Source organism: Capra hircus, chromosome 12, assembly GCF_001704415.2.
Source record: "Capra hircus breed San Clemente chromosome 12, ASM170441v1, whole genome shotgun sequence".
Lineage (NCBI taxonomy): Eukaryota > Metazoa > Chordata > Mammalia > Artiodactyla > Bovidae > Capra > Capra hircus.
In genome coordinates, this window is record NC_030819.1 from 1,375,889 (window position 1) to 1,397,209 (window position 21,321).

Here is a 21,321-nt window from a genome sequence, read left to right on the forward strand (position 1 = left end):
GTTGACCTGATGTCAGTGTACCGTCCATCTCCGGCTCCAGGAATTCGGGCATTGGCGTCCGCTGTCGTTTTAGGTGAAGAGTGGATGCCTTTAAGGAGCTTTTCCCCTGGACACGGCCTGAGAATGTTTTTCTTTCCCAGGGAAGACGGGCTGGCGCTCTGTGTCCCGGCCTCTGCAGGGCCCCAGGGACGTTTGCGTCTGCTCTTCCTGGTTGGTCCCCGGATGCAGCTGGTCTAGGCGGCTGCGCCAAACGGCAGAGCTTGGCTTTCTTTCCTCCACTTAGTCCTGTCTGATGGGATCCTCTGGAGTTAGAAATCACTTGCTTCTTCCCCATTTATTCACGTGCTGTTTCCAGCCTCCTGCCAACGACACCCACAGCCCGTGGAGGCCCAGTGGTTGGAGACTTCTGTTCAGAACCACATTCCTACAGTGCAGAAACTTGTCGGGACTTCCCCGGCTTTCTCGTGGTTAAGAATCTGCCCGCCAGTGCTAGGGGACGCAGGTTCGATGCCTGGTCCAGAGCAGCTGGCATGCCGTGGGACAGCTAAGCACGCTGGCACTGCTGAAGCCCGGGCACTCTAGAGCCCGCGCTCTGCAACGGGAGAAGCCGCCACAGTGAGAGGCCGGGCTCCACACCTGGGAGCAGCCCCTGCTCACCGCAACTGGAGAAAGCCCGTGTGCGCAGCAGCGAAGACTCAGTGCAGCCAAAAATAGTCATAGATACACGTTATAAACGGCACAGGCACATAATTCACCTGCGAGTTCTGAGCGGTTTGGAAAGGAGGATGACTTTGGGAGTTTTTGTTCTGTGTTCTTTCATTCATGCAATGTTGAAAATCTTCCAGTAGCTCTTGGTACTGTGCTCTTTGGGGAGGGTAAATATTTGTTTACCCCCAGGTGGCTTCCCAGGCGGCGCTAGTAGTAAAGAACCCTTCTGCTGATGCAGGAGGCATAAGAGATGGGGGGTTCCATCCCTAGGTTGGAAAGACCCCCTGGAGGAGGGCATGGCAACCCACTCCAGTGTTCTTGCCTGGAGAATCCCATGGACAGAGGAGCCTGGCGGGCTACAGTCCATGGGGTCACAAAGGGTCGGACTTCACTGAAGCGACTTTGCATGTGCACAAATGTTTGTTCTGTTTAGCTTGTCAGTTTATTTTTTCCCTTTGAGCTAACATAACTATGGGGGAAGTAAGGAATCCTGGCTATAATCTCTGACACGCCTTCTGTTTTTAAGAATTGGCTAAAGATGCTTACTCAATTTGATCGTGAGGTTGCATTGAAGTCCATACGTGTGCTCAATCGCTAAGTATGTCTGGCTCTGTGAACCCATGCACTGTAGCCCGCCCAGCTCCTCTGCCCATGGGATTCTCCAGGCAAGAATACGAGAGTGGGCTGCCTTTCCCTTCTCCAGGGGATCTTCCCGACCCAGGGATCGAACTCATGTCTCCTGCCTTGGGAAATAGATTCTTTACCACTGTGCCACCTGGGTACAAAAAAGTCCATATACTGTGAAGAAGATAGGTTTTCTTGAATTCTTGTCCCCATGTTGGGCTATTTCCCATGGACAGGCTAAGTGTGGCTGTCTTCTGCAAATATCCTTAATTAGGCCACTGCGTTGCTGATGCCTGTACAGGAAACCACATTTCCAGGATCAAACGGTAGTACCTCATTTCTCCACATTCTTGTCCTGCTTGTATTTCTTCTCGTTGGTTTCGTCCCGCCTGAATCACCTCCTTCCGTCTCTTCACGTATTAATTTTGTTTTCTTCTTTCAAGGGCCACCTCAGGGCCCAACATCCAAGTCTTTCTGAATCGCAGCCGCATGTTTGGACCCCAAAAAATATCCATTGTTTTAAAAAATAGGTTGAATTTCTTTTTGCTTCACACGGGCAGAGACCGTAATTCAACCTTGATTCTCTCTTTGCACAAAGCCAGTTTGAAGAGAGGCTCAGGGAGGCCCGTCATCAGACTGCTGATGGCAGAGAGGGGTTTCGGTGTCTGATGCTGAGATGCCGACCGTGAGCTTTGCCTCCACACCCCTTGAAGGGAAGCCTCGATGGAGTTTGCTCTCAGAAGCTCAGTGCTGTGTCTGCCAACACAACATCACTCATCAAAGGAGGTTATAAACAAGAAAAACCCCAACTATCCTAAACAATTTAGTGGGAAAAAACCCCAACTTTCCGTTGTTTTATTTGCCCAACAAGTTATGTAGCATTTGGAGTATAGTGTATAGACAGCGCTGGGCCAGGGATCATCTGTGGACGTTCCTGCCCTCAAAGGAGCTTAAAGACAGCAGAGACGTGTCCAACTTGGGTCGCAGCGGGCAGCATCTTTTCTCAGACGCTGTGGCAGGCGGGATGCGGGGTGATGCTGACCGAGGCCCATTTCTGCTCTTTCCTCCACTCCCTCTGACCCGCCCTCCGTCTCACTGGCTCTCTCCTCCTCCACAGGGAGAAAGAGGCCTCCCGGGGTTACAAGGGGTCATCGGGTTTCCCGGAATGCAAGGACCCGAGGGGCCGCAGGGACCACCAGGACAGAAGGTGAGCTTGGCCCTCACGGGCGCGGGGGCTGGGGGGTGGGCCTGAGATGGTCTGTGTCATCGTTGCAAGCCATCGTGTCTTGTCTGTCCCTTCCAGGGTGACACCGGCGAGCCCGGACTGCCAGGCACTAAAGGGACGAGAGTGAGTACGGGGGCCGTGGGGTCGGTAACACCTGTGGGCGGGCTCCGATACAGCGATGCTTCCTGGGGGAGGGCTCCGGACCCCTACCCGCCGCCTCCAGACCTCCGGGGGCGTCTCTCCCGCCCCCTCCTTCTCGGGGCCCCTCTGCCCGCCTCTGGCCTCTGTCCTCGGTGCGGACAGCGGTTGCCCTGGGCGCTGGGTCCCTGGGTGACGGGCCTTCGTCCCCCTCCTCCAGGCCTGCCCCTCGACGGGCTCACTGCCTGTCCTTTCGACATCTGGCTTTTCCTGTGGCTCCTTCCTCAGGGGTTCCTGTGGGCGGATTTCACTGGGGGAGGGGATGACGCGTCTCCAGGTCTTCATCAAAGACGCCTTCGGTCAGTGTGGAAAGTGGTGACGTGTTCGGATCCACGCTCCACCTCCACCTTTCTCCTTCACACTCTGCTGTCTTTGCTCTGCCCGCTCCTGGGATGTGCAAGCGGGGAGCTCTTTGAAAAATCTTTGAAAAATAGAAGACTGTAAAATGTAAACGTTTTAATTGTGTTATTGTTACTTCGTGGAAGTGGAGTGGGAAGTGTGCCCAGCCTTGCTGGATCCTCCTCGGGGCAGAAGATAGCAGATAACATTGTAACTGTCTGCAGTGAAGATCTGGATTTCAGCCAGGAAGAGCTCTGACTTTCTTCCCTCAGGGAACTCGTTTATGCCTACCCTCTTCTTCCCAACTGTCTGAGATTTTACTGTAAATTCTCTCTCTGTCTGCCTGTTTATCCACCCACCCATCTCTCTGTCTGTACATCCATCTATCATCTCCTAGAAATTACAAAGGATTAAACGAGAGCAGAGTTATCTTGTGGGTGTGCAGCCTTGATTTTAGAAGTAACCAATCACCAGGGTTTGATGATGAAGAGTTGCTACTGAAACTCCAGGCCATCTCCCGCCCACCCCTGGGCTGGGTCCTCGGTCGCCTCTGCTCAGGGTCGATGTTCCAAATGCCAGCAGTGAGAGTCTGACATCCTTATCCAGGAGGGTGCGGTGGGAGAAAACGGGGTTTTCCCGCACCTAAAACCTTTTCATTTCCATCCCTGCAGGGACCCTCAGGAGTGCCTGGTTACCCTGGAAACCCAGGACTTCCTGTATGTATATAAAAGGCTTCTAGTTCTTTATGAGACGTTTGATGTGTGTTACAGTAGCATTGATGATTTTCTAACTTGTTTACTTTTCATTTTGCTAATTGCAGGGTATTCCTGGCCAGGACGGTCCTCCGGGTCCCCCAGGTATTCCAGGATGTAACGGGACAAAGGTAAACTTAGAGCCGGGTCCTGCCCGCTGGGTGCACGCTTATCTAACTTGGCACGTGGAGCAGTTGGGCAGAGTTGTCCTGGGAACACAGGTTTAGTTGCCACAGTTGGGAAGTGACTTGTGTTACGTCTTTCTTTGGTAAGGAAATAGTTTTCCCATGTTTAGTGTTCAGGAAAGACATCATTAAGCCTTTCTTTTTGTAGCCTTTCATTCTAAAGTTGCTTTCACCATGAAATCTCTCACCTCTAGTCCATTACCAAAGCAAATAAGAAAATGCCAGTGTTAATTCTTGTCCCTGTTAAGTGTATTCTCAAATGCATTTCTTCCAACACGAGGCAGCGCTGAGCAATATAGCTTATAGCAATATTTAGACGACGGCTTTCACCAGCAGACGCAGCGTCGCTGGAGGGCAGGGCAGGGAAACGGATGGGGCCTCTGGGGTGAGGTCCTGTCACCCTGGCACCCCTGAGAGTGACTTTCTCTGTCCCCAGGGTGAGAGAGGGCCCGCGGGACCTCCCGGTTTGCCTGGATTCGCCGGAAATCCCGTGAGTATCGGGTCGTTTGGGAAGGGTGTGACCCCTCCTCTCTTCTCATTCACTTGCCTTTCCCTTTCCGGCCCTCCGCCCGTATCTTAATGTCAATGTTCTTTTGAGGAAAACAAAACTAATACCAACGTTTTCTTTTTTAGGGACCACCAGGGTTACCGGGAATGAAGGTACGTTGTTTTATTTTGCTGGATTCATTCCAGGCATCTGTGTACAACAGATGCCACGAAGAATAAACTTTCTTTAAATTACTTTGGTTGACCGGTTGTCTGTTAACCTATTTGCCTAAACTCTGCTCCATTAAAAGAGTGCTGAAGCCCCGTACACAGACTTGAATTTGAGAGCCTAAAGCTTCAACACCAGGTCCGATTCTTCATAGGAAATAGGCGGTGATGGGAAGCATAGTTTGAGGGGGAAATGTAACAGGTATGGGTCCCTGAAGCTCCTTGTCCTGAGCCCCGGGCGGTGCTGTGAGCAGGTCTCCGCAGAGAAACAGAGTCAGTGGGGTGTACGAGGGGACGCTTGTGCAATGTGTGGGCACCATATGTATACAGCACACACACATGAGGATGGTGGAGGAGGGGGGGAGAGAATTAAAGTACAAATACAGTGTTGTGAGATGTTTTGTATGTTGGATAATACGTGGTACAATGTACATTGTTCTATAATATTTATTTATTATTCTAATAATTATATGGCATATTAATCTCATTCTGTATGTTTTGATAGATAATTACAATGTGTGGAGATAAAGTGGATTCCTTATTTTGGGGAGGGGTGTGACTGTGAGGGTTGCAAGTCCACCGTCCGAGGGGCAGGGATGCAGGCTGGAGACCCAGGGAAGGGCGTGGGTCCAGTTTTGGAGGCAGTCTCCCTGCTTCCTGGGAGTCAGTCTTTCTTCCTCTTCAGGCCTCAACCCCTGGGGTGGGTGGCCCCCAGCCCCTCCTCCCGCAGGGTGGAATGTCATCGGCTTTATACCTTAGTCCTTCACACCTGCGGATATAAATGCCCACCTCGTCTGAAAAGGGCCTCCCTGTTGGCCTCAGCCTGGTGCGTGGCCCCCGGCAGTCTGGCCAGCCTGGGGGCCGGCGCCGGGGCCGCACCGTCGTCTGAAAAGGGCCTCAGCCTTTTTGGGCCCGTCGAAGCCTGGTGCGTGCCCTGAGTCTGCACTGGGGCCGGGCCGCACCGTCGTCTGAAAAGGGCCTCAGCCTGGTGCGTGCCCGAGTCTGCACTGGGGCCGGGCCGCACCGTCGTCTGAAAAGGGCCTCAGCCTGGTGCGTGCCCGAGTCTGCACTGGGGCCGGGCCGCACCGTCGTCTGAAAAGGGCCTCAGCCTTTTTGGCCTCAGCCTGGTGCGTGCCCGAGTCTGCACTGGGGCCGGGCCGCACCGTCGTCTGAAAAGGGCCTCAGCCTGGTGCGTGCCCGAGTCTGCGCTGGGGCCGGGCCGCACCGTCGTCTGAAAAGGGCCTCAGCCTTTTTGGCCTCAGCCTGGTGCGTGCCCGAGTCTGCGCTGGGGCCGGGCCGCACCGTCGTCTGAAAAGGGCCTCAGCCTTTTTGGCCTCAGCCTGGTGCGTGCCCGAGTCTGCGCTGGGGCCGCGCCGGCGCCTGAAACACAGGCCCTGCTTCTCTGAACGTGGCCGTGCTGGGTCTTGTCCTGAAGGGTGACCCTTCTTTTGCGAGAGCAGCCAGTGCGCACAGCCTTTTGACCAGAGCTGGGCCCCTGTCTAGACCCCGCCTGCCCGGGGCCCGTTACGGGGAGCGCCCCACATCCTTCCGTTCAGCGGTCCACGCGCTCTGTCCTCGTGCTGGTCGTTAAGATGAGTGACCAGGGGAGACAGCCGGTAGGCTTATCCCAAGCGTAGGCGGAGGCTGAATCCCAGACCTGGGCTAGTCCCACACCAGCGGTGCGTGCCCGCTACTCCACGGGCGTTCAGTCTCTTTCCATAAAGATCAGTGTTTGTGACTTGTCTTCTATCCCCCAGGGAGATCCAGGTGAGATTCTGGGCCATATACCAGGGACCCTGCTGAAAGGCGAAAGAGGATATCCTGGACAGCCGGGAGCGCCTGTGAGTACTGGCTGGGTGATTCTGAGCTCGAGCTGAGTCTCCGCCTGGGCTGCGTCTAAATTCTTCTCTTGGTGAATTTTACAGGGTTCACCAGGCCTGCCAGGACTGCAAGGCCCCGTCGGGCCCCCAGGATTCACCGGGCCACCAGTAAGTCTGGGGGTGGGGAGTCTGTCTCTGAGGCTGCCGTTCAGAGAACACGTGCATTGAGGTGTGAAGACTCCTAAAATGGAATGAACACTGTAGCCTGGGTGGGAGGGAGCTTGGGGGGCTGTGCATACTGTGATGGCTGAGGCCCCTTGCTGTCCCCCTGAAGCTCTCCCAACGTTTACCGGCTGTGCTCCAGGATAAAATAAAAAGCTGGGCCAAGAAACTTTACACAGTGGTGAGCCCTTTCAATTCAGATTCAAGAATGAATTTCTTTTTTTTTTAAAAAATTGATCCACCTTTTTAATTGAAGGGTAATTGCTCGACAGAATTTTGTTGCCTTCTGCTTGGTGGCGTATAGCTGACTTACGATGCTGTGTTGGTTTCGGGTATACAGCAGGGGGAGTCAGTTGTACACGTATCCCCTCGTTTTTAGATTCTTTCCTGTGTAGGTCGTTACCGAGTGTTGAGTGGAGTTCAGTGCGGTGCAGTGGGCTCTTATTAGTTGTCTATTTGAGCTTCTAACTTCAGGGAGTGTTTGATTGGTGTTTATGGTCCATTTGCCCCCAGAGCTGTGGGGAAAGGGTTATAAAGAGATGTCACATGTCGCAGGCAGAGACATCCCCCGGGCAACGTGTGAATTACTTGGGCTGTGAGGGTGCCAGTGTGTTCCGTGAGTGGGGGATGCAGAGATGGACGAGCAGGCTCTGCCCTGGACCTTCCCTCGTGGGAACACAGTCATGTCCAGGAGCCTGCTCTCACCCAGCCCAGGCTGTGAAGAAGCTGCGCTGTGTTTGTAGTGATGACTAGAAGCTGAGCTCCGAGGTCAGCTTCCAGGAGGCTCTGCTCTGCTATCAGACTCCTTTGCAGCTGATGATTCTCCACAGAAGGGCAGCCTCAGCTCCTCCTCCTCACACATTTTGGGAGCAAAAGAGAGTTCATGTTAACAGAGCTTACTTGGGAGTGCCCTGTTCGTAGGAATGCGTGGTGTGAGAATGCCATCCTCACCTGAGCCTGCCTGGGAGTCCGGGGGTTTGGTGGTGGGTTCATCCACTCCCTGATCGCCCAGCACACGCTCAGCTCAGTGGGTTCCACCGGGAACCCCTGGGATTGTGAGGGATTTTCGTCCCTATTAGTAATTATCTTGGACTAATTTCTGGTTGCTCTCAAAGGTTAACAGCTCTATATACAGGGAAAACATGTAATATCCAACAAACTCTTGCTCTAACCATGATATCTGAAGATAACTTTGGTACAAAGAAGCACACCAGGGTTGTGAACCGTATTTAATTAAAATGCTCTCTCTTCCAGGGCCCTCCAGGCCCTCCTGGCCCTCCAGGCGAAAAGGTAAAGATTGCTTTCCGTTTGTCTTTCTTTGGCGCTAGTGTGGGGCCGTCATGACGTTGCTGTAACTCATTCCGTAGTCTCTGTAAAGTATTTCGGGAAGTTATAAGTTTCATGTCTGTCTCTACATTTAACATGTCTGCTCACCTATCCATCAGTCTATCAGCCTAACTAACTCTCTGTCAGTTAATCCGCTCATCTACTGATCTGTTGATCTTTCCTCCTATCCGACTGTTGGTCATGGAATCACTGATGTTTTCCTTAGTTTTCTAGAACCAGAGTTTAAAAATCTTGAATTTTTAAAAAATGGTTTCTGTGGGATTCTGTTTGAGTAATACTTTAGCAAAGCTTTTAATAGACATTGAATACAGCAGGGTCACAACCTTCTTGAATATATCAATGTTATGTCTTTATGGGAAGAAGCTGTTGCTTTAAGTGTTCCATCTTGCTGCACTTCACGTCGTATTGTTAGATGATTTTGAGCAAAGAAGACAATGCTAGTAACAGAAGCCTGCCTTTTCATCAACAGGGGCAAATGGGCTTGAGCTTTCAAGGGCCGAAAGGTGAAAAGGTGAGTGCTGTTTGCTTTGGGGTGTTTTCCTGGCCAAAATCACAGGTCTAAGCAGAATAAGGTTTCCGCCTCTGGGCCGCCTTTTGGACCCTGATGACCGCAGTCCCTTCTCTGAACGTTCTTGCGTCTGTTGCCGTCTGCCTGGAGGTCGCGGCTAGGATGCGCTGAGATGACTTCGTGTGGGGTCTGACCCACAGGTGCAGCTCGCCTCCTTTCTGTTCACAGCAGTCGGTCACAATGTCCTCAGGCCGTGACAAAGCCCGAGCTGGGCTCCATCCTAAAAGGGTTAAGTGTAGGACATGGCTGTTGGTGGCACAACCATACTGAATGCTTAAAGATGAGGCCACTGTACCTGAGTTGGGAGGAAAAGCGCCTTGGAGGCAGGGAGGCACAGGCTGGAAGGGGAGGCCTCATCCTGGGGGAGGGAGAGGCTGGCCCTGGGTCCCTGATGCTCCAGGGGTGCTCTGCGCCACTTTGCCTGGACCCGGCCGGTGAGACGCGTTCCGAGCGCTGGCTGCTGGGATCGCGGCAGCACCCGGTTCCCAGGCCAGTGCAGACGATGGCCACGTGGAGTGGGTGACCGTGGGCCTCCTCTTCTCAGCCCAGGTTTCCACCCTGCCTTTTCATAAACCTCAGAGGAAAGGGATTCTGCGCCGGGCGCAGTGGAGGTCTTTGGACCTCAGTTGCTGCGTGGTGCCGAGGTTTCGGTACTTCGCGCTTGCTAGCAGTGGGGCTTCCAGGAAGGAATCCCTGACGCTTCTCTCCTCGTTGGTTTACACGAAGAGAGCTTTCCCTCTGGGCACTACGAGGCAGCCAGCGCCCTTTCCTCCGCGCCATCAAGTGTGTCAGGCTGGCTTCTGTGTGCCGGCGTGTAGTACTCACGCTGTCTGTCTCGATGCACGGTCTGTGCACGTGTGTGCACATCCGTGTGTCCTCCGGGCGTTCAGGCTCTGTTGTCATAGGGTGGTGGCCGCCCTGACCGCGGGGCGGGACGGCCTTCTCCTGGCTTTGTGTCCTTAGTGGACTGTCTTCCTTCGGAAACTTGATTTTCTGCTGCGGCGAGGACAGGCTGCAACAGAACCGAGTCACGTTTTTTAAACAGTTCTATTCTTGATGTTTCCCCCTTCCGCCTTTCTCCGGCCGGTATAATTATTTTTATGCCCGAATAATCCCCAATTTTTGCCTCATCAGGGTGATCAAGGGGTCAGCGGGCCCCCGGGATTACCAGGACAGGCTCAAGTCATCACGAAAGGGGACACAGCCATGCGTGGCGAGAAGGTAGGGGCGGACTGCGTCCAGCGAGCACTGCCTTCCTAGTCCTGAGCGGTTTCGAAGGGATAAAGTTCAGTTTCTCCGGTTCTGTTCACACTGACCTAGAAGACAGGGGTGTGGACTCCCCATCGTATGAGAAGGGAGCCCCTTAAGAGCAGAGGCAGCTGGTCCGGTTGCAGCCAGACCGGCTGGAGGCTGACCTCCCGTGTGGGGGTCATGGTGGGGGCGGCCGGGGCTGAGGGCTGGGGAGGGCTGGGGAGGGCTGGGTCCCGCGGACCAGGCGAGCCCCCTGTGCCGTCTTTACGTCCATCACCCAGTCATGGCAGGAAGTGAGTGCTCCAGACCAGTGTGAATTTCCTGGTTACTGTGACAGGAAGAGCTGTGTGTTCCCTTGTGCCTGTTCCGTGTAGCCACTACACAGTACTCATCTTTCTTTTGTAACTTATTTTAGGGTCAAAAAGGTGAACCCGGATTTCCGGTAAGCACCAGAGTCTCGTTTATCGTTGTTATTTTGTGTGGAAGATGGTCATGTATTGGCTTTAGGTTACAAGCTTATTTCAGCTTCTTTGGAACATTTACTTAATTTAGTAGTTTATTTAAATGTACGAATGAATCTAACCCTTTTTCTTTTTTTTTTCTGTTAAGGGGCTGCAAGGGTTTGGAGAGAAAGGAGAACCTGGAAAACCAGGGCCCCGTGTAAGTGTTTCTGGAGCCCGCTCCTTCCTGGTGTGAGGCCATTTCTCCCCCATTGCTAGGACCACAGGGTCACAGGAGCGTAGACTCCAAGGGCTCTGCAGGGGCCCTCTGAAGCCCTGGCAGCAGGAGGATGGAGGGAGTCAGCGTTAGAGGAGGGCCTCCCAGGTGACACCTGTCAGTGCAGGAGACATGGCCTCCATCCCTGAGTCGGGAGATCCCCTGGAGGAGGAAATGGCAACCCGCTCCAGTATTCCTGCCTGGAGAATCCCATGGACGGAGCGGAGGCTTATTCAGAGGACTGCCCCTTCTCCCGCCAAGATAGCGCGTCCGCCCCATCACCCCCTTCTCGGTTGGGCCCTCACTGAAGAGCCACCTGTCCACCTGCTCAGAGCATCTGGGCGCCCAGCTGCTCAGATGCTTCCCACGCCCCAAGTGACAGGAGGCCCACCTCCAACAGCTGATACAGTTCAGCTTCTTCCCTGAAACGACGCGTGGAAACCGGTGAGCGTGACGCAGCGGTGTATGAGCCGCCAGACACCCCCTGGCCAGTCGGAAAACCTCCCTGGTGTCAGCTCTGCAGCCAGGTGCCCTGAGGCCGTAGGAGACTCGGAGTGAATCAACCTCCAGTTTTCAAACGTCGTGACATCGTCTATCGTTGTAGCCCTTTCAGCTCATAGTAACTTAACGTGTCTTCCATGACTTACTACTGTAGTGTGGCCAGTTCACCCGGAGAATTCATACAGTGTAATATCTTGTATTTGATTCAAACCCCTGGTGTTAGAGCATAGCTATTACTATTATTTATGCACTAAGCGAGTGAAGTCATGTCCGACTCTTTGCGACCCCATGGACTGTAGCCTATCAGGCTCCTCGGTCCATGGAATTTTCCAGGCAAGAGTACTAGAGTGGGTTGCTATTTCCTTCTCCAATTTATGCACTACTAATATTTAAATTTTTATTGTACAGGGAAAACCAGGAAAAGATGGTGAAAAAGGAGAAAAAGGGAGTCAAGTGAGTATTTCTCTATGATTTTTTTAAAAAGCAAGATGTTGCTCTTACTCACTTATAACTGTTGTTGCTTTCTGTCCCATTTTAGGGGTTTCCGGGCGATTCAGGGTACCCAGGACAGCCAGGCCGAGAAGGTTTAAAGGTGAATGGCGACCCTACGTTCTTTTTGTCTTTTGCCTTTATTTTGCTCAACCTAAAAGATTTTCCTGGAATAAAGGACCACGCTCTCAAAGAATAGAAATTACATGTGTCCCGTGTGGGAAAACACAACCTAGTAGCTCTATTTGTGTGCATGTGTTTTTAAAGAAAAAATATAAAGTGTTCCACTTTTATGTGGGTTTTTTTTTGAGTAGATTAATTTTTCCCAATTATGAAACAAAGTAAATGCAGGAAGATATAGAAAAAGAAAACTTGTGTAATTTTTCTACGACTCACCCAGAAATGGTCAGAATTCATAATTGTCCCATGTATACACATATGCATGAGCTTTTGGAAAATGGGACAGCATGATTTAGCTGGCTTTTCCCCTGGTGACATGTGAGGATATGTCCCAGCGTTTAAGTGTGGTTATACGTCAACACTTGGGATGCTCGTGCCGTTTTCTGCATGGTGTTTGGGTCTTTTCCATGTTTTTCTGATTTTAAGTATCAGAAAAATACTTGTCTGGTCATTTCCCACCATAAATTCCTAAAATGTAAAATTTTGGAATTAATGTTAAGACCCGTTTCTGGGGAAGCTTTTGCCACATGAGATAAAATTGCCTTCAGAAGAAAGAACGCTTCATCAGCCTTCCATCTGACATCTGTTTGTTACTGAACTGAAACAAATACTTGCCAGTCTGATACTCAGAGAAAACTGTGGTTTTATTCATTTATTTTTTGTGTGTGGGTTTATTTTTCTGTTTGAAATCATGAGACTAGGTAATGTAAATTTCCACTAAAATAAGAAATGGATTGGAAATATTCATCTCTGGATTGAAAATACTCATCTCTAACAGTAGGGAGAGGACCTCAGGGTTTGCTTAGCAAAGCCTGTGACAAACGGAGAAATCTTTCTCTAAGGCTGTAACTGTATGAGAAAGGCAATTCTTGTAGGCTGTAAAAGGTAAATTTGTTTAGAATATAGTAGCTAAGAGTTGTTTAAAGTCCCATGAGTATCTGAAATCTCTTCTTGTATTCAAATAAGAAAAATGAAGCATGCTAATTCTGGTTTAACACAAGTTTAAAGCCTTAGCTTAGAAGGAAAAAAATGAAAAAAAAAAAAAAGCAAAGTAAGTGAAAAATGTGCCTTTATGAAATAAGGTGCATATCTTAAGACTTTTAAAAGTATTGTTATAATTCTTACATAAGAACATTACATATAAAAGGATTTATTTCTTGAGTTTTTCATCTAATATATATTAAATTAAGCCTCTGAGTGATAAGAATTTATCCACCCGATGTTTTCAAATCATGCTGGATCTTAAAGGGAAAAACACAAGTTTCCTTTTATTATGACTTTCAATGCAGGTTTAGACAGTCTTACACCTAAAATCCTCAACTTAAATGATTTCTTTAAGAAAATACATTTAGCTACCCTAAGCTTTCATATCATTTTTTTTTCATCTATTTTTTATTATTTTTTTAAAAACTACTGTATAGGACTTCCCTAGTGGTCCAGGGGGTTAGACTGCATTTCCAGGCAACCATTATAATTAAAGAAATACAAGTGAAATTGTTTTCTCTTTCAGGGAGAGAAAGGTGAAGCAGGTCCTCCCGGGCTGCCTGGAACTGTGAGTACCGGTGGCATCTGCTGTCTGTGGGGCGGTTGGAAAAGAGGGAAAGAGGAGACGGGCTGACCTGTCACCCTGGTCACACACTCCATGACCTTCGTAGAATGACGTTGGCGTGGGGGGTGCATGTAATTTGAACTGATGATTTGTGTTTTGTACCATGTGGTGTTTGGTATTTGCTCGTTATCACATTTGGACACTTTCTGCCTATCTTTGACAACGAAAATGAAAAAGAGTGGCACGTGGATAACAATATTAGCAACACATTTTGAAACGTAAATGAAAGATGTGATAAGGAAAAAGATAATCAGGGAAGCAGATCATCCATTGCTCCAGAGGAACTGTATCTGGAGGGTGGCGGGCACCCTGTCCTTGCGTTTCGGCAGCTCAGAATTGGGGTGAACTGGTTCCTCCTTTTTATTGAGGCTCACAGAGCCTTTTTCCTGTCTCATATTCCAAGGGCCTTAAAGAAGCGTCCCCACTTCTGACCTCTTCCAATTAAAAAATTGGGTGTTCCTGTTACATATTTCCTGAGGAAACTTTAGGCAACTTTTGTGATAATACTCTTTTAAGAAGTCTGTTCTTTCAGCCTGTGTGAGCATTGAGATAGTCCATACCTAAGCCTCAGAATTGATATATTTCTAACTTGCCTTCACTGGTAAAGCAGATTATTACAAAAGGAAGCAGAACCGCCTGGCAGAGTTCATGGCATGGAGACCACTGGCTCTCTCCTCCGTGCGCGCCCCCCCTCCTCTCCCACCGTCACTTCTCTGCTTTCACGTGTCTGGAAATAATAAAAGTCTGTGCTGTAACGCACAGCCCAGCCCTTGCCAGGCCGTGTGATGATCTTTTCTTCCGTAATTCAGGTTATTGGCACAGGACCCTTGGGAGAGAAAGGAGAGCCCGGGTACCCAGGGGGCCCAGGGGCGAAAGGGGAGACAGGTCCCAAAGGTGAGGTCCTTTCCTCCTCTTTCCCCACCCCCGCCCCGCCCCCCTGCCTTCCCTGTTCCCGGGACCATGGGTACCCACAGCACAGAAATTCACATCACACACCTCCAGTGAACCAGGCTCAGTTTGTCCCACTCTCTCTGCCTCCTTGTAGGTTACCCAGGAATACCAGGCCAGCCAGGCCCTCCAGGTGAGCGTCAGTTACTGATTTTTTAAGAGTATTTGTCCACTTTCTATGCTGTTTCCATTCTGAACACGTTTATCCTCTGTGTCGGTTTGATACTTGCATAAAATGGTTAGCAATGTTGTTGCACATTTTTCTAGCTCTGAGAACAAGGTGTGCTCCTGGGACGGAGTTTGCTCTGTAAATTGCATGTTAGCATTTCCTCTCTCCCTGGCTCTGACTTAACAGCCTGCCTTTCCAACGCTCCCAGGGGTATGGTCGCCTTTCTGAAGACCACCCTCCCCCGCGCCCCCCCCACCCCCGCCCCAAGCATCCTCGCTCTTCCTTGCCGTCTGGAATGCCTCGGCTTGAGACTGGGCTCAAGGCTGAAACCTCTTCTAACTAATCTAATCACCCTAATCTTGCTTCGTGGGAGACTTCTGCGTCACTGAGCTTATGCTAAGTCTTGTGCCTCTGTGCGAGTTTCACATTTCCAGCTGGCCGAGTCGTCGGGAGGCTGGGGGCTGCGCTTCCGTGGTGCAGATGGCTGCTGTTTGCACTGCAGGCCTGTAACAGAGCAGAGGTAATAGCTGCTCGGCTTGGAGCCCCCGAGTGCCCCGGGGTTGATCCCGCACGGAGCGCTCGCAGTCTTCCTGAGGCTTTGGTTGTGTTTGTTCTTTATTTTTAATTCTTACTGTTCTTTGTTATTTTATTGTTCCCTTCCTGACAGTCCTTGAGTTGAAAGTTCTCCCAGAGCCCCTTTCTTTATTTTTACGGGAACAGACACCCCCTCGCCCTCGACCCGCTATCCACACCGTCGAAGATTCACAGCAGCGGTGGCTCAAGCCTAGCTTTCAGCATCCTGCATGCCTTTTTGCTGCTAAAACTTGGGCATTTACCCTTAAAATCATTCTTGTTCATCTATCCCACCCCTGTCTTCTCCTTGGCCAGAAAGCTTGCTGGACCTCCCGGGTGCTCTAGCGAACAGGTCACTTCCTGTCTCTTGCCAAATCTGCTTTCTCAGACCTCTTATCTGGCCCCATTAACATCTCAAGCTGTGGTTTTTAGAAACCGTCTTTGAAGCTGCCCTGGCCTTGTTCGCGTTCAGGCTGCCCCGCCGCCCTCTGCTCACTGCAGAGGCCCTCGCCTCCCTGCCAGCCTCCCTGCCTCTTGCGGATCACCCGGGCTCAGGTTCACGGCTGGGGTCCGGGTCCTGTCGTCCTTCCTGGGAGCTCTTCCCTGCTCCACTCTGCTCTTGCCTGGGCCAGCTCTTCAGGGTCACCTCCCTGTCCACCCTCCTGCTGCGGCCCCTCTCGGAGGCTGGCTGTCCACTCTCCAGAGCAGCAGTCACTTCCCCTGCGGCCGCCTGGACCGCTGGGTCCCGAGCGCTTCGTCCAGACCCCTCTGGGCTGTCGCAGGCCCCTGCGATCTTGCCCCCACAAAACTCGGGGGCTGAGCTCGCCACCCGCGCTCGCTCCGCCCACCGCCACGGCATCGTGCTGTTCCCCAGGGCCGCCTCCCCGTCCTGACTCCTTTTCGGCTGGTTCCGGCCCAGTTCCCACCCGCTCTGGTGCCGTCCGCGGCGTTTCTGCGCCTCTCCTCTCTGAGCAGGCGTGGAGCGTCCTCTGTCTGGCCTGCTGGGGCCGCTGCACTGAGGGGCCGCACAGATCCGAGAGCGGGCACAGGGAGCCCCTGCGCCTCGCAGGGACTTCACAGGGAGCCCTGGCCCAGCTGCGTCTGTGCGTGGCAGCCGGTGCCCTTCTCGCTGAGCAGCCCGCGTTCAGCGGTGGTCTGCTGGTCGTTCTCCCGGGAACAGAGGGAAGGGAACCAGTGATTCTATCGTGAGACTTGGTGTCGTTTTGTGACTGTGAGGGTCTCTTCTGCTTCCAGGCTTCCCGACTCCGGGGCTGATTGGTGCCCCCGGCTTCCCCGGCGACAGAGGAGAGAAGGGTGAACCGGGCTTGCCGGGTGTGTCGCTGCCAGGACCCAGCGGAAGGGACGGGCTTCCCGGCCCCCCCGGGCCCCCCGGGCCCCCTGGGCAGCCGGGCCACACAAGTGAGTACCTTGTGGGCGTGTCCCGCGTGGCGTCCCGTCCAGGACGGGTGCAGGCAGGGCTCAGCAGGCTGGGGGGGCGGTGCCCGCGTTCATGTGCCGAGCCAGAGGCCAGGTGTCCAGCGACTTACGATTCTCTGCATCTCACGTGGGTGTCTTTGCCAAGTTAGTCGCCACAGAGCGGATGCGGAACATAGACTAATAACCCCGGCTTAGAGGGACCAGAGCCGGCTTAACCTGCATCCGAAGGTGGGGGGCAAGCTGGTCCTGACACAGACACGTGTGCACGGCCCCCCCACAGGTGTGCACACACGCACACGTACGCACATGTGCACACACACACACACACGGAGGAGGCGCTGCTCTGTCTGTGTGGTAACATAGTAAGTGGCTTCAAATCCGAATGGTAGTTTACCAGGTTTTCCCCATCTGTCCACCATCAAAGCTGAGCACAGAGCATGAACCTGTTGACTCAGTGAAGGGGGTTCTTTGGCTCCAAAGTAGCCCAGTGCAGAGTATCAGAACCTTCCAGAGGACTTGAGCTAACGGCCCAGGGGGCTGGGTCTACACTCCAGCCTGTGCAGAGTGTCAGGACCTTCAAGGGCACTTGAGCTAATGGCCCAGGGGGCTGGTTCTACACTCCAGCCTGTGCAGAGTGTCAGGACCTTCCAGGGGACTTGAGCTAATGGCCCAGGGGGCTGGGTCTACACTCCAGCCTGTGCAGAGTGTCAGGACCTTCCAGGGGACTTGAGCTAACGGCCCCGGAGCTGAGCTGACCCCATTCAGCCTGCGCACAGCAGAGCGCCTGCAGCGTGGCTCCTCGGGCTGCTGAGAGGGGCTCTCAGAGGTGCCCGTGGTTGACTCCCGGAGGGCAGACCTGGCTCCACGGAAGGACTTCTCGTGGATGGAGCCCTGTGCGGAGACCAGACACGCCCTGGACGGCATGAGTGCCTCCAGATGGGCACCCTCACTGGGAACCCAGAACCCAGCGGCACGTGTCTCCTCGTTAGCGGGTCGAGAGTGACTTCACGGGGACTCCCGCCCCTTCTGATGTGAAACGTAGAGAATGGAGATCAAATAGCGAAGTCCTGGGCCACGCAGCACAAAGGCACGTTTCTCTGCATTTCTGAGAGAAGCTTGTGGGCACCAGAAGGGTCTTTGGGTGCTTATCACTCATTCCTTGGTCACTTGCTCATCCGACAAACATCGGCGTGCCTACGATGCCAGGCGCCACCCTGAGACCTGTGACAGAGCCCACGAGACAGTCCTGACCTCCTGGACCGCGCACCACGGGGCAGAGACCAAGTGACTCAGTAGCGGATGGGGTAGCAGCTGGGGCTGCAGACTCAGGAGGAGACGACGTCGGGAGGGGAAGACCGAGGTCGGGGTGTGGGCAGGCGGGCCGGGGGGTGTAGTTTTAAATCGAGTGATTGGCAAAGAGGCTGGTGAGAAGCCAGCGTGGGGAAGTCCTGAGCCTTTTCTTAGTATTCTGCCAGTTCTGAAATGTGAACACCTCTCAGGGAAAGATGTGACCTTCTCCCCGCTGAGAATTGTGCGGGGCATGGGGGTTGAATACCTTGTGACATTTACCCTCTCAGTTTCCCAGTCGCCTTTTTCAGGGTGTGCAAATTAGGTGGTGCACACCACAGTGTGTTAGGTGGTGGTTCCATAAATGAGAGTTTCGCACAGATGGGGCTGGTGTGTAGGCTGCAGACGCAGGAGCTGCAGCCGTGGATGTCTGGGCTACGCTCGTGACGAGTGGCCGGTGCAGCCCCGAGTTTAACCACTCGCTCTGACCTTTTCCTTCAAAGATACTGGAGAAGGAAGTGCTAACTCTATTACTGTGTGTCCAGAAGTAACGCTGTTTTTTACTGGAACCCGCAACCGTTGGCATTTGGGTCACTGCAGTTCAGTTTCATGCTTTTTCACATCAGTGATGCTCAGGATTGAATCAGAGCAATTAGGGGTGTTTTCCCACGGGCAGTCTGCACCTCTGAAATAATGAGCACTTCGCTGTGAGTCTGCTCAGCAGGAAAAAAAGGCATAAAGTTGCTCAGGTCTCTGTTGACCTCACAGACGTAGGATATGGACAGCCCATCACTCTTTGAGCCTCAGTTTCCGAATCTGTAAGGATGATGGGGTGTACTTTGTCGTAAGGATGCGGGTGTGTATTTTGCAAGATAATATGAAATGAGGTTCAGGACAAGGCTCAAGAGCTGAAATACATGTTAGAATCGTAAAGTAGAGACTTTAGCTGTGACAGCTTATGACGGGGAACGGACGGACGCTCTGTGTGCTGGCCACGCTTTACAAGTTAATGTACTGGGACTGTGTCTTGTCCAGATCACAGCTGGATTCCTAGTACTTGTCAGCCTAAACACAGGTTCTTTTGTAACAGAGATTGAATTAAGAGCCGGTGAGAACACCTGGGTTCAGCTTGGTGGGAGTGATCCTGTAATTGTTAAAAATCCATTTCAGATGGACTCGTGGAATGCCAGCCTGGGCCACCAGGGGACCAGGGTCCTCCCGGAATTCCAGGGCAGCCGGGGTTGACGGGCGAAGTTGGAGAAAAAGGTAAGAGGTTTAATCGTTCAGAAAAGGGTGACTGCTTGGACGTGTGGTACATTCCTTCGTATGTACCGGCTTTGGGCGGACGTGGGTACATTCTTCATTTGAAGCTCTCTTCAAAGTCCCTTCCTGAGACGCGCCTTCCGATGGCCCTGCTGAGATTACTGGGTGCTGGAGAGACAGTTATCACCGGGGAGGCAACGGGGGCCTTGAAGTCAGAGTCCCTCCCTGTGGTCAGTAGATTGAACTCCCAGATTGATAGCTCTGTGCTGTCCTTTGGTTCAAAGTCTGAGACTCCATTCCCCAGGAATGCGCATCTTTCCAGCCCGACCACGAGCGCGCACACAGGATGTTCACACCCCTGTCTTAGTTCCCTTAATCAATGTGAGCAGCTCCGAGGTGGCGGGTCGGCCAACTCCACCCACGGCTCTGTTTTATCTTAACCTTCTCAAGGGCCTGTAATGCCAGCCCAGGACTCAGAATAATCCCCTCACAATCTTGGGAATGATGGCTCATCTCTGTACAGACAGGCCTGCCTTAGCGTGGGCTAAACCAAGGATGTTCTGGTATTTATACAGTATGGCTCTTAACGCCCAGAACAAAGAGAGTGTGGCCTCCATAAGACTGATCCCTCCGGGCCCCATGTCTGGCTTTAGATTGCAGAGAATTTGCGCTCTTCAAAAGTTCAACGTGCAAATGCCTGGAAAACGTCTCAGCGCTTTGACAACCATGTACGGTGTAGAACCCTAGATACAGTCGAGGTTTAGGACAAAGGCCCTAAGACATCCCAAAGGCCTTAGCGTAGCTTGAAGATCAAGAGGCAAGAGGTTCCCATTTCCAAAGAAAGGCGTGTCCTCCCGTCTTCCAGCTCTGGGGCTCCTCTGGTCGTCCCTCCTCTGTGTCAGGTCAGCTCTTGCTTTTTGTGCCTTTTTAGTCCCCCGTGTCATCTGTCAGCCTGGAACACAGGTTCAAAGTCCCGGAGTTAGAGGGGCAGTTGCCTAAGAAACGCTAAGCCAGAGAAAAAGGTGATGGGGAGTTTCAGAGTTAAGACAGAAGGATGCAGCCGTGTCGTCTCGGGCTGATGAGCAGAGTGGAGTTCTGGATCACTGTGGATTGAGGCAGGGCCTGTCCCTCTGCAGGACAGAAGAATGGGGCTCCTTGGAAGGGTCCCCGTGGTCGCCTGTGGCCGTGCCGAGTGCAGAGGGCGGGCCCCATGTCAGGGGCCCGCGGCCGCTGGCAGCTGGATGCGTCCTGAGTGGGCGCTGGGTGGACGGTGCCTCTCCTGCGCTGCCGCTGCGCTGCAGGGCTTTCTGCTCCCTCGCTCCGCATAATAGCCCGTGTCTCGTTTCTTTAGGTCAAAAAGGAGACAGCTGCCTCGTCTGTGACACAACAGAGCTTCGTGGGCCCCCAGGGCCACAGGGACCCCCCGGAGAAATAGGTAAGACCCCCAGTGTGAAAGGGACCAGGTTGGGATTGGCTTCAGTGGGTCGGAACCTTCGCAGTGAAGCGCATCTTACATGCCTGACCAGATGGTCTGCATCAGCGTTAAAGCAAGAGATGAGAAGTGGACCTGCCCTTCCGGGATTTATCCATTTTGTCGAAAACGATCAAGATGGCCTACACATTCAGTGTCAGAAAGGTTTCCTAGTGAAAGGGTAGTGGCAGGTGGTTCACACAGCTCTGAAACCTTCCTCATCTCAGAGGAGGTCACTGCCTGCTTTGGCAAAAGTGGTCCCTGGATGGGTGGGCAGGAATTTGTAGCCATCCAGAGTCAGGGGTCCTGGTGTGTATGCCAGGGTCACTTCCCCACTTCTGAGCCCATTTTAGGCATTTTTTTGGGTCATTACTCTCTTGAGATTCTTTAAACATCATCCACTTTGTATAAAAATCTTTGCACTTTTGAATCTTGAAGAAAAAGGAAGTATTTTGAGCTGTTAGAAAGTGTCTTATCAACAATGTGCTGAATTTTTCCTCTGTCTCTTACAAAAGGTTTCCCAGGACAACCAGGGGCCAAGGGAGACAGAGGCTTACCCGGCAGGGCTGGTGTGGAAGGAACGCCTGTAAGTAAACCAGTCTGAGTTCCTGTATGTGTTAGAAGTTGCCACCGAGCAAACCAGCTAAGGCGTATCTTTTTACACCTGCAAATGGACTCTTGCTTTATTTGGGAGCCAGTAAAGGACTGCTTTGTGGAACAGTTA

At 52.4% G+C, this 21,321-nt stretch overlaps 1 protein-coding gene across 1 annotated transcript in view; it reads left to right on the forward strand.

Annotated features, from left to right (window-relative positions):
- The window catches only part of COL4A1 (collagen type IV alpha 1 chain), a 129,936-nt gene that overhangs the window by 73,796 nt on the left and 34,819 nt on the right, over positions 1-21,321 (forward strand). Inside the window, 22 exon segments of the mRNA XM_018056364.1 lie at positions 2,450-2,539; positions 2,636-2,680; positions 3,766-3,810; positions 3,915-3,977; positions 4,468-4,521; positions 4,665-4,691; positions 6,503-6,586; positions 6,671-6,733; positions 8,042-8,077; positions 8,604-8,645; positions 9,837-9,923; positions 10,369-10,395; positions 10,563-10,613; positions 11,580-11,624; positions 11,710-11,763; positions 13,351-13,392; positions 14,259-14,343; positions 14,495-14,530; positions 16,394-16,558; positions 19,034-19,129; positions 20,478-20,561; positions 21,113-21,183. Coding sequence (XP_017911853.1) covers positions 2,450-2,539; positions 2,636-2,680; positions 3,766-3,810; positions 3,915-3,977; positions 4,468-4,521; positions 4,665-4,691; positions 6,503-6,586; positions 6,671-6,733; positions 8,042-8,077; positions 8,604-8,645; positions 9,837-9,923; positions 10,369-10,395; positions 10,563-10,613; positions 11,580-11,624; positions 11,710-11,763; positions 13,351-13,392; positions 14,259-14,343; positions 14,495-14,530; positions 16,394-16,558; positions 19,034-19,129; positions 20,478-20,561; positions 21,113-21,183 — 1,392 coding nt within the window.